This window comes from Patagioenas fasciata, chromosome 2 (assembly GCF_037038585.1).
Source record: "Patagioenas fasciata isolate bPatFas1 chromosome 2, bPatFas1.hap1, whole genome shotgun sequence".
In the NCBI taxonomy this organism is placed as follows: Eukaryota; Metazoa; Chordata; class Aves; order Columbiformes; family Columbidae; genus Patagioenas; species Patagioenas fasciata.
Window position 1 is genome coordinate 169,687,091 of NC_092521.1, and position 14,045 is coordinate 169,701,135.

Here is a 14,045-nt window from a genome sequence, read left to right on the forward strand (position 1 = left end):
ACCCTTCCAGCAGGCAGAGCAGCCCTGAGGAGCTGGAGGGCATTGTGTATCCCCGCAGAGGTGTTGCTGGCGTGTGGGACTGAGCGTGCATAGAGCTGGCTCAGGGCACCGGGCAGCCCTGGGCAGGGCAGGCAGGACTCTGCCCGTGCGGGGCAGGGCAGGCAGGACTCTGCCCGTGCGGGGCAGGGGCCAAGGGGCTGCGGGCACAGACCTTCCTCGCACCGCGGCCAAACCGGCCGGGTCCTGGCACAGGGCCCGTGGGGCGGGCAGGGCTTAGGCCTGGGGCACTGGGGATGGCGGCTGTCCCGGGGAGCAGGGGACGCAGCCGTGGTGGGAATGCGGGGCCAGCGCTCACGGCCCGCCCACCCGCGGAGCGCTGCTGGCCTCGGGGGCTCCGGGGACGGTGTCAGACAGCCCCGGCCCCAGCCCCACACCCGGTCCCGGTCCCTGCCCGTGAACCTCCCCCCGCCGGCGGGAGGACGGACCCGGGGATGCTCCCGGGGGCTTCCCAGCCCCTTCCCTTCTCTGCCGCCTTCCGCGTCTCAGCAGCGGCACCTGACCGGGTCCGGTGGAGCCCGCAGGGCCACCGCTGCTCTCCGCACAGCCACCGGATCCGCGGACCCCGGTACCGGCACCGGCCGAGGGGCGGGCGGGTCCCGGAGCCTCCCGCGGTCCCCGGCTGCGCGCCCTCCCCGGCCGCCTCTCGGAGTCGGCGGCGCCGCCCGCTGTCCCTGTCCCGTCCCTGTCTCTGTCCCTGCTCTCGTCCCTGTCCCTGCCAGGCCGGGGGCCGCATGGCGCTGCTGGCCGCGGCCGCTCGTCCCTGCAGCGTGGCCTTGGGGGCAGCACCGCGGGAGAACGTCCCCTCGCTCCATAGAAAATAATTTATTGAAATCACGGCTATACATGGGTGGGCGTCGCGGGCAGCGCGGCCCAGGCCCGGCGCGGCTGGACGGCGGGACCCGCGGGGGCCAGGCAGCCCGCGCTCCCCGCGGCACGGACAGGCGGACGCGCTGCCCTATGTACAGAGTTTACACGGAATAAATAAGGGACATGTACAGAGGAGTGCGAGCGGGCGCTCGGGCCGCGCCGGCCCCCCCCCGCCGCCGGCCGCCCGCCCGCCCCAGGGTCCGAGAGCCCCGACGGCGCTCAGGGCCGGGCGCCCTGCTCGATCTGCTGGTGCTGGCTGCGCACGGCGAAGCGATTGACGTGCACCGGGATGGGCACCACGATCTTGGGGTTGCGGACGGGCTCGCCCGAGCGGTTGCTCACGTTGCCCGCCTTGATGCGTTTCCACTTGGCGCGGCGGTTCTGGAACCAGATCTTCACCTGCACCTCGCTCAGCTTCAGGGCGTGCGCGATCTGCGAGCGCTCCGTGAGGCTCAGGTACTTCTTGCAGTGGAATTCCTTCTCCAGCTCCAGCAGCTGCTCGCTGGTGAAGGCCGTGCGCCGCCGCCGGCTCTTGCCCGCCCCCGAGCCCGGCGGGGCCTGCTCGGCCGCGGGGCCGCCCTTGCCCTTGGCCTTGGCGCCCAGCGCGGCCGCGGCCGTCCCGTCCAGGAAAGGCTCCTCCTCGCTGTCCCCCGCCGAGCTCTCCTCCTCCCGCTCGCTGCACGGCGTCGCCGCCGACTTCACCTCCAGCTTCTCCTCGTCCGAGCTGTACGCCTTCCCATCTGCGGGGAAACAGCGTCAGCGCCCGCCAGCGCGGCCCGCCGCCCCCGCCCCCGAGGGTCCCCCAGCCCCACACCGCGGGGTCCCCCGGCCGCCCCTCCGCGCCAGCTGCCGCCCCCCCGCGGCGGCCGGGCCCTCCACCGCCGCCTCCCGCAGCCCCCCCGCCGCCTCCCACAGGAGAAGCAGCTTCCCCGGCGCTCGGCCCCGCTGTGGAGGCCCCAGCACAGTCCGCTCTGCGCTGCCCGCAGCCCGGCCGGCTCTCTGGGGCAGCACCCACAACCCCGCTGCACTCAGCCCGGCCGGCTCTCTGGGGCAGCACCCACAACCCCGCTGCACCCAGCCCGGCCGGCTCTCTGGGGCAGCACCCACAACCCCGCTGCACCCAGCCCGGCCGGCTCTGTGGGGCAGCACCCACAACCCTGGTGCACCCGCGGGCACCCTGGGCTATGAGCCACGGCAGCTGCCCCCCCCATCGCACGACCCAGCTGCAGCAGCATCACTGCTTCATTCCGGCAAAGCGGACTGCAGCCCTTCTAGGGCTTGTCTGCTTCTCTACATCCGGATGCCCCTTGGTTCAGGCCCCACTCTGTTCCATCCCAGTGCATCAGATCCATGCTGTTCACCCAGGAAGAAGTCAGCCAAGAGGAGCTGAAGGACCACCCTGGAAACAGCAGCCTGGGCCAGTTCCAGCCCAGTAAACCTCTCTGCAGGGCTCTACAGCACATGGGGCGTCCGCTGTCAGCTCTCCCTCCCTAACCTGGGGATGCACAACAGCAGAGTTGTGCAGCCAGGGAACAAGGTGCTCAGGCAGCTGATGTCACCACTTCACAGGACCTCACCATAGCCCACCCAGAGAGGAGGCAGCGCTTGCACCGCTGGAGACACCTCTGTTATGTTGCCTGCAAGGATATTGATAGGGTATAAGGGTATGAATCTTCTTCTTGCCAGCTTCTTGTGTCCCCAACTGCTGCCTGAATGATGACACAGACATGGAGCAAGGGAGAATATACGTGGGAGACAGTGGAGAGGAAAGAGGCCGGGAAGCCAGTCACCTTGTTGGTAGAAGGACTCCAACAAAGACCCCACAGTGATAAGATGCTCCCCACCATAGCCAGGGGTCGGAGAGAGAGGCCCACCGCTATGCACAAGCAGATGAAGAGGCTTTTCTGTCATGCTGAGACTAGAAGGGACCAGCAAAGCCTCCAAGCCTGGCCCAGCGGCAGGAATCGCTGCTGCAGGAGCTGGCTGTGCACCACTGCCACTCACACTCTAATCCCGCATGCAGGAGAAGCAGCAGGTCTCCGAGCTTCCAAGCAGTGTCCAGGTCCTCGCATGTGCGGCCACGGCCCCTGCATCCCCGGGCAGCTCAGCTCCCCTCAGCGGGGAAGGCACAACAGCCCCCAGGCGCCTGAAAGTGCAGGGGTGCAAATACACAAGCAGCAGCTGCAAGAAACCTCTTAAGCCCAGAAGACATTCTTGGGCATCCAGCTGCTGTGGAGCTCCCACAAGCCTTGCCAGTCCTGCAGCAAGTCTATGGCTTCCTGGGAGGGGGTGGATGCTTTGGAGACCATTTCCCTGCTCATCCTGCTTCATACAGCAGGAAAGAAACACCTTCATCTCTATTCTGCTGCAGAACAATAGACAGTAATGTTTTTCTTCTTGAGGGCCAGGGTTGGAAGAAGAAATCTCCCATATGCATAGGAGGTAAAGACCCAGAAAATCTGTGCTCATGGGGCTGAGGATTGGCAGCAGGTGGCATGGAGCACTTTGGCTGCCAATGCACAGTCTCATCAAGCACTTGCTGAAGAAAAGGAGAGCCTTCATTTCTGTGCACCAGCTCTGTCCATCGGAGCACAGGTCTGGCAAGCGAGAGCTGTGACGAGGATGTCGGCATCCTCACCAACAGCCCTGCTGGTCCTGCCCCGGCTTTGCCTTCCCCGCGCCAGAGGACTGCGCCACAGCCTCACCATCAAACACACCGAGCGGTGCTGAGCGGGCAGTTTGGTCTTGTAGGCTCAGACCGTGCCCAGGAGACTGGAAGAAGGCTGAGCCTCCACCTGCAACCCGTCCCTCCGTGAAACAGGTACCACCTGGAAACACTCCTCTTACACAGACCCCAAATTTCAAATGGTCTTCAGCAGACTAACATGTCTCGCCTTTGTGTCTTATAAAAGGGCTGTGTTTGCAGTAAAGAACTCAGAACTATACAAGTATAGAGTCTAAACCAGAGATTTTCACAAAGAAAGTTGATGAATAGGTCTGTCAGTCCCCAATGAGGAAGCGATGGCAGCAGGGGAACCCATCCATCCGGTGGAAAAGTGTGCTGAGAGCTCCAGAGGCCTTTGAGCAGGGAGTGAAACTGCCATGAAGTCCCTGTGACTTTGAAAAATCAATCAGTAGATGAAGAACAGGATTGACCCATTGCTTTGTTCTTCATGGTCTCAGCTGTTCATGGATCTCACTATGGATGTGGTGAGCATGGTGAGAACTGGGTGTCACAGGTGACACGGTTATTCAAGCAGGCCTGGGAGACCAAGACCACGAGTGGGTGCCGTGACAGCCAGAAGAGCCCAAGCACACAAGTGCTCTCCTTATGCTCATAGGGAACGACACAGAACTCCCCCTGTCCGTGATGGAACGTGCAGTTACTGCATCTGCCCAGGAGGGTCTCAGGGCACTGCCTGGGTCTCGGTGGGGCCTCCGAGAGCGTTGGGGAGATGGGGGCGTTGAGCGTCTCTGTCCTGGGGTCATACTCTTTGTTGCAGCTGGAGTAACAAACCAGACTCCAAGCTTTGCTGCTTCTTACAACCAGTTTCCCACGTGCCTCTCCCCTCTCAAGAAGTGTGACAACAGCTGGAAGCAAGTTTAAAACATATTAGATACAGACAGACACCCTAAAATAGAGCATTGAGTCCCTTGGCTGATCCAGCAAGCAACTGATCTCGTCTCCATAGACACCTGCATGATGGAGATACTAATGAAGCCCAGGGACAGAAATAGTCACTTTAGGGTATAATTCACTTGATATCAGCAAAACAGACACGAGGAGACGTTTCCTCTTCTCATGGTTCTTCTACACGTAAGAGATCTCTGGAATACCTTGGCCCAGGATGTGGCCGATGCCAGGTTTCTCTCTCCTTTCTGGTGGGCTCTCTCCAAAAGAGGACAGATAGAGCCACAGAAGAGGAGCTGGTCAAAGGTCACTAAATACAGAAAAACACCACCTGGCTCAGGAAGCCCCTGAAGTGCAGGTGGTTGGGTGTTAAGGAAGGGTCATTTTAGGAAGTGTTGCACAGGTTGTGCTCTCTTTCTCCTCACTGGACAACTGCTTTTGGCCAGGGCCACAGATAGGATGCCAGCACAAACTGCATTATAGTCAATTTTTGATGCCTCCTTTTGACACAAATCATCTTTCTCTTCCTCAATTGTGGAACCATCCTGGCTTTCATCTAGGATGGTTGGTAAAAACCCCTGCTGTCCATCTGCAGGGGCGCTGGCTGGTACCGTCAGGAGAACCATTAGGTAAAGCACAAGGTGGGTACATCTGGCCTAACAAATCCTCTTGGACCCGGGCAGAGCAGCCCAGTCAGGTCCACGTGGGCAGAAGTACGAGCATCCTTCCTGGCTCCAGAGCAAGCACAGTGCTAAGAGACAGCAGCGAACGAACAGAGGCAGTGCGATACATTTCCTTCCATCGCACGAGCCAGTCACAACAGGGCAAGTCTTGGAGATACAATTTCTCGGTATCAGAAATGGCCACAGCCTGGGACAGTACATCTGAGCGCCTCGGGAGGAGAGACCGTGGGTTCGCTGTGGAGGAGCCACGGGGGGAGATCAAGCACAATGCAGGTCACCCTCACGTGGACTGGGAAGACGCGGCCATGCAGACAGCTGGCTTTGGCCGGGGCAGATCTGTCCCTAAGGAGATTTGCACAACACAAGTGAGATCGCACTGTGCTTTTGACTGGACACGGAGGCCTGGGAGCACCATCGGAGCACCAGGCTCCAATAACCCACAAAGGCAGTGGGGAGGCAAAATGCCCTGGTTGTCCTGGTGAGGGATGAGGTTCAAGGGGTACCTGAGTGAGGGAAACAGTCTTCAGAGGGAAGAACAAGGCAGGGCAAGAAAAAGACCGAGGCTTAACCAGGAGAGGCTAACAGGAGGATAGAGAACAAACAGCAAGGCACTGCAAGAAGCAGCAGAGACTTCTCCGCACGCATCCATGCCAGGAAGCCTGTGAGACAAAGGTGGATCTCACAGGTGACCAGGGAAGGCAGTTGCAGGACAGGTCGTGTCAGAGAAAGCTAGCGGCTGGTTTGGCTCCATCTCGCCAAAGAAGAGACACCCCAAGCCTCATGCTGCGGGAGCTGGGGTGTAAGAGAGCAAGAGCAGGGGCTGGCCGGGAAACACAGAGCAACAAGTCAGCGAAGCTGATGCTGCGCGCTCGGGAAGCGGCTGCGGCTCACAAAGGCGAGGGCCCCACCACGGCAGCGGGAGCCGCCCCCGGGCAGCGCCGAGCGGGGTCCCGGGAGCGGAGCCGCCGCTGCCCGCGCCGTCGGGCAAAGCCGGTGCCGAGCCCGCGGGCACAGCGGGGCGGCAGCGCGGGCGGCGGACACAGACGAAGGCGAGCGGGGCTCCGGGCGGCGCGGGGAGCGGGGCGGCCGCCTGGGACGGGAGCGGCCCCGCGCGGTCTCCCCGCGGCGCGGGCTCGGAGCGCCGGTATCCGCAGCACGGCGACCCTGAGAGGGCAGCGGAGCCCAGCCCGGGGCGGGCTACGGGCGAACAAGAGCCCCCAGCTCCGCGGTCCGGTCCGCGCGGGACGCGGCATCGTGCCGGGGACAAGGAGCAGCCCCGCGCCGCTGCCGCACCGACCGGGACGGGACCGGGCTGGAACGGGAGGGCTGCGCGCAATCCGGCGGCGCCCGCTGCCCTCCGCCTCGCCCGCCCCGGGCCGGGTGCCAGGACCTCGGAGAGCTCCGTGTCGCCGGGCCAACCTCGGCTCCGGGGTCCGCGGCGCTCCGGTACCGCCGGCAGCTCGTGTCCCGCCGGGGCGGTCGCCCCGACCAGCGGCCCGGAGTTGGTCTTCCACCCGCGAAAGTTGCGGGTGCTGCGGAGCCGGGTCGGAACAGAGGGGAACCGGCTCGGTCCCCCCGGCTCGGCCCGACGGCACAGACCAGGAGCTCAACCGCGAGCAAGTCCCGCCGTCCTGGCCGCCCCAGCATCCCCGGCTCCGGTCCTGGAGAGCTCGGGGGCCCGCGGTGCCGCCCGCAGCCACCACTGGGGCGGCGAGGAGAGCCCGGACAGGGGTCGGGTGAGCGGGGCTGCCCGCCGCGGGGCCCCTCGGGGCTGCGGGAGTGCCGGGCGAGGCGGGCCGGCTCTCGCCGCAGAAGAGTTGCTCTCCGCGGGCTGGCCCGCGCCGCTCTTACCTGCCAGGCCGGGGAAGGGGTCCGGGAAGTGCAGCGGCGGCTCGGGCGGCCCCTTGTCGCGCCCCGGGGGCAGCTCCTCCGCCTCCAGGCCCTCGGCGCCCCGCCGGCAGCCGGCGTCGGGGGTGGTGCGCGGTGGGGGCAGCTCCTGCGGTGGGTAGAAGCCGTCGGGGGGCTCGGAGAAGCTGGGCAGGGCCGTGGTGAGGGCCACCATGGAGGGCACGGCCTGGCCCAGGCTGGCGCAGAAGGTGTTGGTGAGGCGGCCGGCGAAGGAGGCGAGCGGGGCCAGCGGCGGCAGCCCCGACTGCAGCGGCGCGTGGGACAGCGCCTGCGGCAGCACCAGCGGCCGGTACGGCATGAACATGGGGTACCCTGTGTAGAGCAGGTGCCCGGAGCGCGGCGGCGGAGTCCCGATGAGCGAGTCGATGGAGAAGGCGGTCCCCTGGCCGCTGGGTCTCTGCATGGCGAGCGGGCGCCGCTGGCTCAGCCGGCACCAACTTTCCGGCGAGCTCGGGCCGCCGCCAACTCGCCGCGCCGCCTCCGCCGCCGCCGGGCCCCGCCGCGGCCCCGGCCCGCGCCCGCCGCCTCCCGTGGGCTCCGGCGCCCGGCGAGAGCTGCCGCCCGCCCGCCCGCTCGCTGGCTCGGCGCGGCGGAGTGGAGGCGCGCTCGGAGCCGCCCGCCCGCCCCGCCGCGGGGGGGCCGAGCCGGGCCGCGGAGGGGAGGGGTGGGGAGGCGGGCGGGGGTGTCGCCCTCTGCTCTCATCCATCTTCTGCACATCACGGTCGAGTTCCTCCTTCAGCGCCCGCTCCGGCGGGGCAAGGCTCCCCGCTCCCCCCGGCGCGGCCGGCCCCTGGGAAGGCGCCTCCCCCTCCCGCCTCATCAGCTGTTATTAATGGTGATTGATGATTAGCAATTATGGGGCCAGCACAAGGGTGCTTTTGTGGGGACGGGACGGGGCTGTGCCACTCGGCACATCCTTCCTCGGTCTGCCCCCGAGCCCGGGACAACGGTCGGGGCGAGCCGAGCGCGCTCCGCCCCGGTCCCACCGCCTCCTGGAGCCGGCGGGGGTCGACGCTCCTGACGGCTCCTGAGGGCCGAGCCCGGCGGGGAGCGGTCCGGGAACGCTGACGCCCGGTGGGCTCGAGTGCCCCGACGGACCGGCCCTCGGCGGGCACCGGCCAGGTCCAGCAGCCGGGCGCGGCCCCGCCGCTCCGGGGCTGCCGCGCTGAGCCGAAGACCGTCCGCTCCCGGCCCGGGCCCCGGGGACGGGCTCGGAGCGGGGTTTCCGCGGGACGGGCGGGCGTGGGCGCCGCGGGGCTGGGGTTGCCCGGAGACGTGCTGTGGCCGGAGCGGGAACGGGGCGCTGGAGCCCGGGAGCGGAATGGGGCTTCCCCGGCCCCGGGCACCGCGGGGGTCTCCCGGTGCCCGGCTCCATCGGGGCAGGATCGGGCAGGCGGCGCGGCGCCCCGTCTGAGCGGGCCCGCAGCCCGGGGGGCTCCTGCCCAGGCTGCCGCCCCCTGCCCGGACCCGCCCGCTCCCCCCGCCCCAGGCCGGCCGCGCCGGGGCTGGCGAACCTGCCCGCGCTGCGCTCAGCGGCACAAAGCCCCGCGCTCCGCCCCTCCCACCCGCGCACTCGTGTCACGCACGTACCCGGGCTGGCTGTCCATGGGCCCCTCCGCACACCGCTCAGCCCGCGGCGCGAGTGACACCAGGGCCAGCCGAACGGGATCGCTCCGCGGCTCTGCCTCGCCCTGCGTGTCCCGGAGAGCCTGGCCCGGCCCCGCGCTAAGATGGGGTTCTAATCCTGGAGCTGTAATGTGCTGAACACAGAGCAAGCCAAAGCTCTGCTTCAGAAAAGCATCAGCATCAGGATTTCCACGTAAGATGCTCGGAAGCTGAGAAGTGCCAGATCTGAAGTCGTGTTTAAACTCACTCTGATTTCAGCGGCACAGCTACACACCAGACCTCCAGCTCTCTCCTAGGGTAGTCCTGCTCTCAGGACTCCTGCAAGTTCCTGTCTGCGATCACGCTTTTACCGGGGATGCAGTATGTCTGGCTGCTTAGCTACCCCGGCTCCTACTGGCACCGACACCTACGTGAATACGTGGATTTCTGCACCACCATCCTCTCCCACTCTGTCCCCAAGCAGGTTTGAGCACCACTTTGCCGCAGCCTTGAATCATGGTTTGTGTGGGACCTGACAGTTCAGCCGTGGAGCTGGACACTTGAATCCCACGCAGAGCATGTAAATGAGGCCGAATGTGTCCTCAGGCTGACGGTGTGGTACGCAGCCTTTCTGCACTGAACAGGCACAATCTGAATCCCCAAGGGCCAGCCAGGAGATCAGTACCAACGGCCTGCACAGAGCAGCCTCTTTCTTTTGTGTTTTATGCCTTTCTCTGTGGTACATCCTTGCAGTCCCAAGGAAATATCCCTCTGTGGCGGAAGGTGCCCTGCTCCCTGCCAAGGAAACAGGTGTGGAGAGGTCCATGTCAAAATAATCATCTAGACACAAATATTGAGTCATAAAACTGAGGCCTTGCTAGAAGAATCCCTCTCACCACTCTGATGCAAACACCCCACACCAAACAGTGGCCCTGGGACGGCTGAGGAAGAGATTTGTGAGTCTGCAGGGCAGAGGCCGTCTGGCCACTGGGCTGGGAACAGGGCTCAGGCTTCAGGCTGGGAAGGAGGTTGGCAGTGACAGCATTTGGGTGAATCCCACCTTAGGAATCAGCTGTGACATGATAAGGGACACAGTCAAGGTCTGCAGGTCAGCATCCCTGTTCTATCCATGCTTGTCCCCGTTCTTCTGCCTCATCCACCAAATGTCTCTGTGGGGAAGCAACCTTCAGGCTGGCGTCACCTTCTTCACAGTTCTTGAGTTCATTCCAGTGCTATCAAAGCACATTAGACCATGGAGAAAATGAAAGCACATCCATGTGTAAGTTACTGGGTCTCAAGATCTGTACACAAAAGGGTCCAAATCGAGGGTATGGGAGCAACTTCCTAACTCCTGAGCAGTTGTTCAATGAACCTTCAACCCACACCTCACACCCTCACGTAAGTTAGCAAGATATTTGAGAGCAACAGGAAACTGCTGTCTTCAGTGACCTTGGTGGGGAAACGGAGGAAGCTGGGGAATGACCTCCAGCTCCCACGAGGAGGGATGATGCCCGTGCCCAAAGCAGCAGGTCCCCCCTGAAGCCAACACCACAAGCTCACACACTGACCTTGCAAACCAATGGCTTGTGCCCTGCAAGTCCCTGCAGATGTCTCCAGGATTAAGGTTCTGCTCACACAACCAGACCCGTGCATCCCGTGCGGCCCTGTCTCGCTTCGGCGCCGGGAGCAGCAGGGGCGGCTGGGGCGGGGGAGCCGGGAAGCGAGAGCTGCAGCGGGGGGCAGGGACCTCCCTGACAAGGGACCAGTCCCACGGGACCCCAGCAACGTGAGCAGAGCAGATCTGGTGACAGTAACCAGGGTCACCAGTAGTCCAGTGATCACCCAGTAAGTCCCACTCTCCAAGTGGTGAGGCAGGTACAAGGCCAAGTCAGAAAGTCAAGTCAGTGGGATGGGATCATTGTCAGCATCAGGGAGCATCTCCAGCTTAGGTCAGGCAGAGACTAAGGGTGAGAACCTGAGCTTAAAAGGGGCAGGTTCTTGCTGAGGTTCCCCAAGGACAGCCAGCTGCATCATCGGAGCCGGCCCCGACCCCAGAGAGCCAAACCCCAGGAGGAGGGGAATGTGCTCGGGGCCCTGACTACTTACTCCATTCAAGTTTACTTTGTCTCATAAGACTTTGCAGTAAAACAAGGTAGAAATTCGTTTGCTAAATTTTAAAGCAAAGATCCAGAGAAGAAAATGTTGAAGGACTGGTAATAAAAAAAAGGTCCCAAGGAAAATAAAGCAAATGCTGTACTCCTGTACCCCAGTGTGCACGCTGAACGAGACACAGGTGAAGAGCTCCCACATCCATCATCCCCGCAGGGCGAGCCCGACTGGAAGGGTGAGGGTCCAGGTTGCACACAGTAACTCCACCACCCCCAGACCTCCGGGGCCTTTCCCATTTTCCATACCCGATTTCTGATCTCCCACCGTTTCTCGCTGTCTGGTGGAAATGCAGTTTCCATGGCTTCCACTTGAGGCTCAGACCTCGGTGCTCCGTGCTCCCCGGCGCTTCCTCCTCCCACTCGCGATCCAGCAGGGAGCCCCTCCATTCCGTTCTTCAGGCTCCATCCCCCCGCACTGGCAGCTGGTGTGTTCCCGTTACATGCCCGTTACACACCATCCAACACACCAGATACATGAGAAATGTCAATTGTGTGTGCAGTTTGTGAAGGCCCTGGTCTCATGGCAGTCTCAGCTGTTGACAGAGACCGCTCAAGACCTTGCAGGATCCATTATCAGACACTGAGCTAAAGAAGAGACTTGGGAGGAGACCAAAGGCTCTCTGCCTTTGTTTTGGGCTTGCTGGGTCACAGCTCCATGCTCATCAGCCCCAAGTCTCCGGGCTGGGCCCCACGTGCTGAACTCAAGCCCACTCTCTGTGAGCCGTGCTCTCAAGTCCAGTCAGTGTCTGTGAGCCAAGCCCTCAAGTCCAGTCTCTGTAAGCCGAGCCCTCAAGCACTCCAGCCCAGCCAGTGCCATCTCCAGCACGTCCCTGCCTGAGCTGCCCTTCCTCAGCCCGCCTTGGCTTCCCACCACTCTTTTTGGCTCTTTGCTGCGCTAGAACTGCTGGAGCTTCCTCCTCCTCCTCCTCTGTCCCTTGCTGCCGACACATGAGCACAGGAAAGTCAGTTTGCCTGATTTCTGGAGCCAGTGGACAGGACTGGGAAGTGTCCTGCTCAGTACTCGACCCTGGGCACAGTGTCAGTGCTGCAGGTGGTACATGGCCTGTCTGCCCCGCACAGACCATCTGCCAGGACTTCAAACTGCTCGGCATAGACGGAGGCTTCCTGGAAGAGAAGTAGTGGCCTCTCAAAATGTCCTTGCTTGGTCCATGCAAAGCAGAGTCCTCAGGGGTGATTCGGGAAAAGCTGATCCCGAGCTACTGGACAGAAGCAAGAGCCGGGCCAGGTCTCCTTCCTGCACCGTAACTGCTGCCCCAAGGCGGGGAGTCCAGAGCGTACTCCGGGTGCACAGACTCTTGGCTAAGTAGAGGCCAATTAATTTCTGCTGTAGCTGTAATGGGAGAAGTTCGGTCTGAGACAAGCACAGAGCATGGCAAACCACAACTGCGACAGCTAGAGTCTGATAACCGACTGGCAAATGAAAGCAGGTCTTTCTAATGGAAACTGCTATGCAATCTTAACTTTATGCCTCTACCTGCTCCACTTACAATCTCTACACGGAATCTAGCACAACAGGACTAAATCTAGTCACGGCCTCTAGGTATTCCTGCAATATCGCTACTAAACGTATTACAAGCAAGGGTAACGTTGCCAAACTATTTACTCAAAGTTGGGAAAGTCTAGAGAATGGGCTGGCTGCAATGTTGTGCTAATAGACACTATGTTCCTATCAGGCACATACTCTGCTGTTGGCCCAGACCCACGAAGAGCTCCAGACAGGCAAACCGGCGTGAGCCGTGGGGCTCTGCAGGCCATGTGCAGGTCCTGCCCCACACAGGGCACCCCGCCGGTCCCAGCTGCGCTCTGCAAACACGGCCCCTCGGGTTTCGCCCACTGCCCACGTACTCCTGTCTTCAGCAAAACCCGTCTGCAGCAGCACCCTCTCGTGTCCGGGGAACACGCGGCAGATCCAGCCCGGGCAGAGCCGCGGCTGGAGCAACAGGAATTCAGGATCCTGGTTAACAGCGTTCCCAGGTGCAGTTTTGCTGCCGGCAGGACCTCGGAGCAGAAGAAGGGCTGTTTCCAAGGACCTGTCCCAAGGCAGGGTGTCCTGTGTGCCGTGACAGCTGAGCCTTCTCCATGCAGCACGTGGCTGCCCATGGCAGCATGTGGCGTGCTGGCTCCTGCGCAGCTCAGCTTGCACCGTCTCTGGCAGGTCAGGCTTTACTAAGGCTCCTGCAGCTGGGCTGCACTGATTCTGGGGAGACCTTGGTACTGGTCCTGCTGCCTAAGCTGGGGCCGCAACCCCAGCCAGCACAGTGTCTTCTGCAGATTAAAAAAGCCTTACGTCTATTTCTTCATGCAAGTCTTTAACAACTCTGGAGGAGTGCCAGAGGCAGGACAGACCTCCAGGTTACAGCCTTTATGTATCACTGCAGTTTCATTACTGATAACTGACTCTGAATAAGATTTTCTGACTAGTCATGGTCTCACATTGTCTTTCCTTAATTTCATTCAGACAAACTTATGTGAAAGAGCATGAAATGAAGATGTTTAAGACACACAACATCTGTTCCTTCCGTCCCTCTCCCGCAGGCCCTTTGGTCTGATACAGAACGGAGTAGGATTGGTCTGACCAGCTTTGTGTGTGTCCCAGCACAGGTACTTGCTGTGGTATTTTCCAGGAATCGCAGTAAGGCTGACCAGGCACAGGGCTGGACTGAAGAAGTCACAGGCTGCCATCAAACGCGCGCTTGCGCGTGGTCCGAGCGGCCCCGGAGCCCAGGGCAGAGCCGTGCGGCCGGGGGTGCGGGATGGCACAGGTGTGCGCGGCGGTGCTGGCAGCTGGAGCGGAGCCAGGGGAGCGGAGCGCGGTGGCGGCCCCAGAGCGCCCGTAAACACCGGGGCGGGTGTCCCCGGCCCCCCCTGCAGAGCCGGGTACCGCGGGAGCCTTGGCAGCTGCTGCAGAGGAGCTGGGTGGGAACGGGAGCGCGGGGGCGTTCGGAGCCCTGCTCCCAACAGCGAAGCACCAGCCGCCGAGGTCCCCCGTGCTGGCCCAGCCCCGAGCTCCTTCGGGAACCCCCAGCACGCCCAGCCGCTCCAGCTGGAACCTGCCTGGTGCTTCCCGGGGCTGAAGTCTCAGAGCTACAGCTTGTGACAGAA

The 14,045-nt window shown here is 62.7% G+C and overlaps 1 protein-coding gene across 1 annotated transcript; it reads right to left on the reverse strand.

The window, feature by feature from the left end:
• Nucleotides 1–880: 880 nt before the first annotated feature.
• On the reverse strand, nt 881–7,673 carry GBX1 (gastrulation brain homeobox 1). The gene is made up of 2 exons (XM_065831367.2): nt 7,093–7,673; nt 881–1,667 (listed from the first exon to the last, which is right to left on the reverse strand). Exons 1-2 carry the CDS (start codon nt 7,550–7,552, stop codon nt 1,147–1,149), a joined length of 981 nt encoding a protein of 326 aa, XP_065687439.1. The 5' UTR covers nt 7,553–7,673; the 3' UTR covers nt 881–1,146.
• Nucleotides 7,674–14,045: the final 6,372 nt, after the last annotated feature.

Bases quoted from the DNA above. Each gene is read 5' to 3' on its own strand.
- GBX1 (XM_065831367.2), bottom strand. From the start codon at position 7,552: ATGCAGAGACCCAGCGGCCAGGGGACCGCCTTCTCCATCGACTCGCTC. The intron at 1,668-7,092 runs GTAAGAGCGGCG...GTTTCCCCGCAG, and splicing joins CCCCTTCCCCGGCCTGGCAG to ATGGGAAGGCGTACAGCTCG.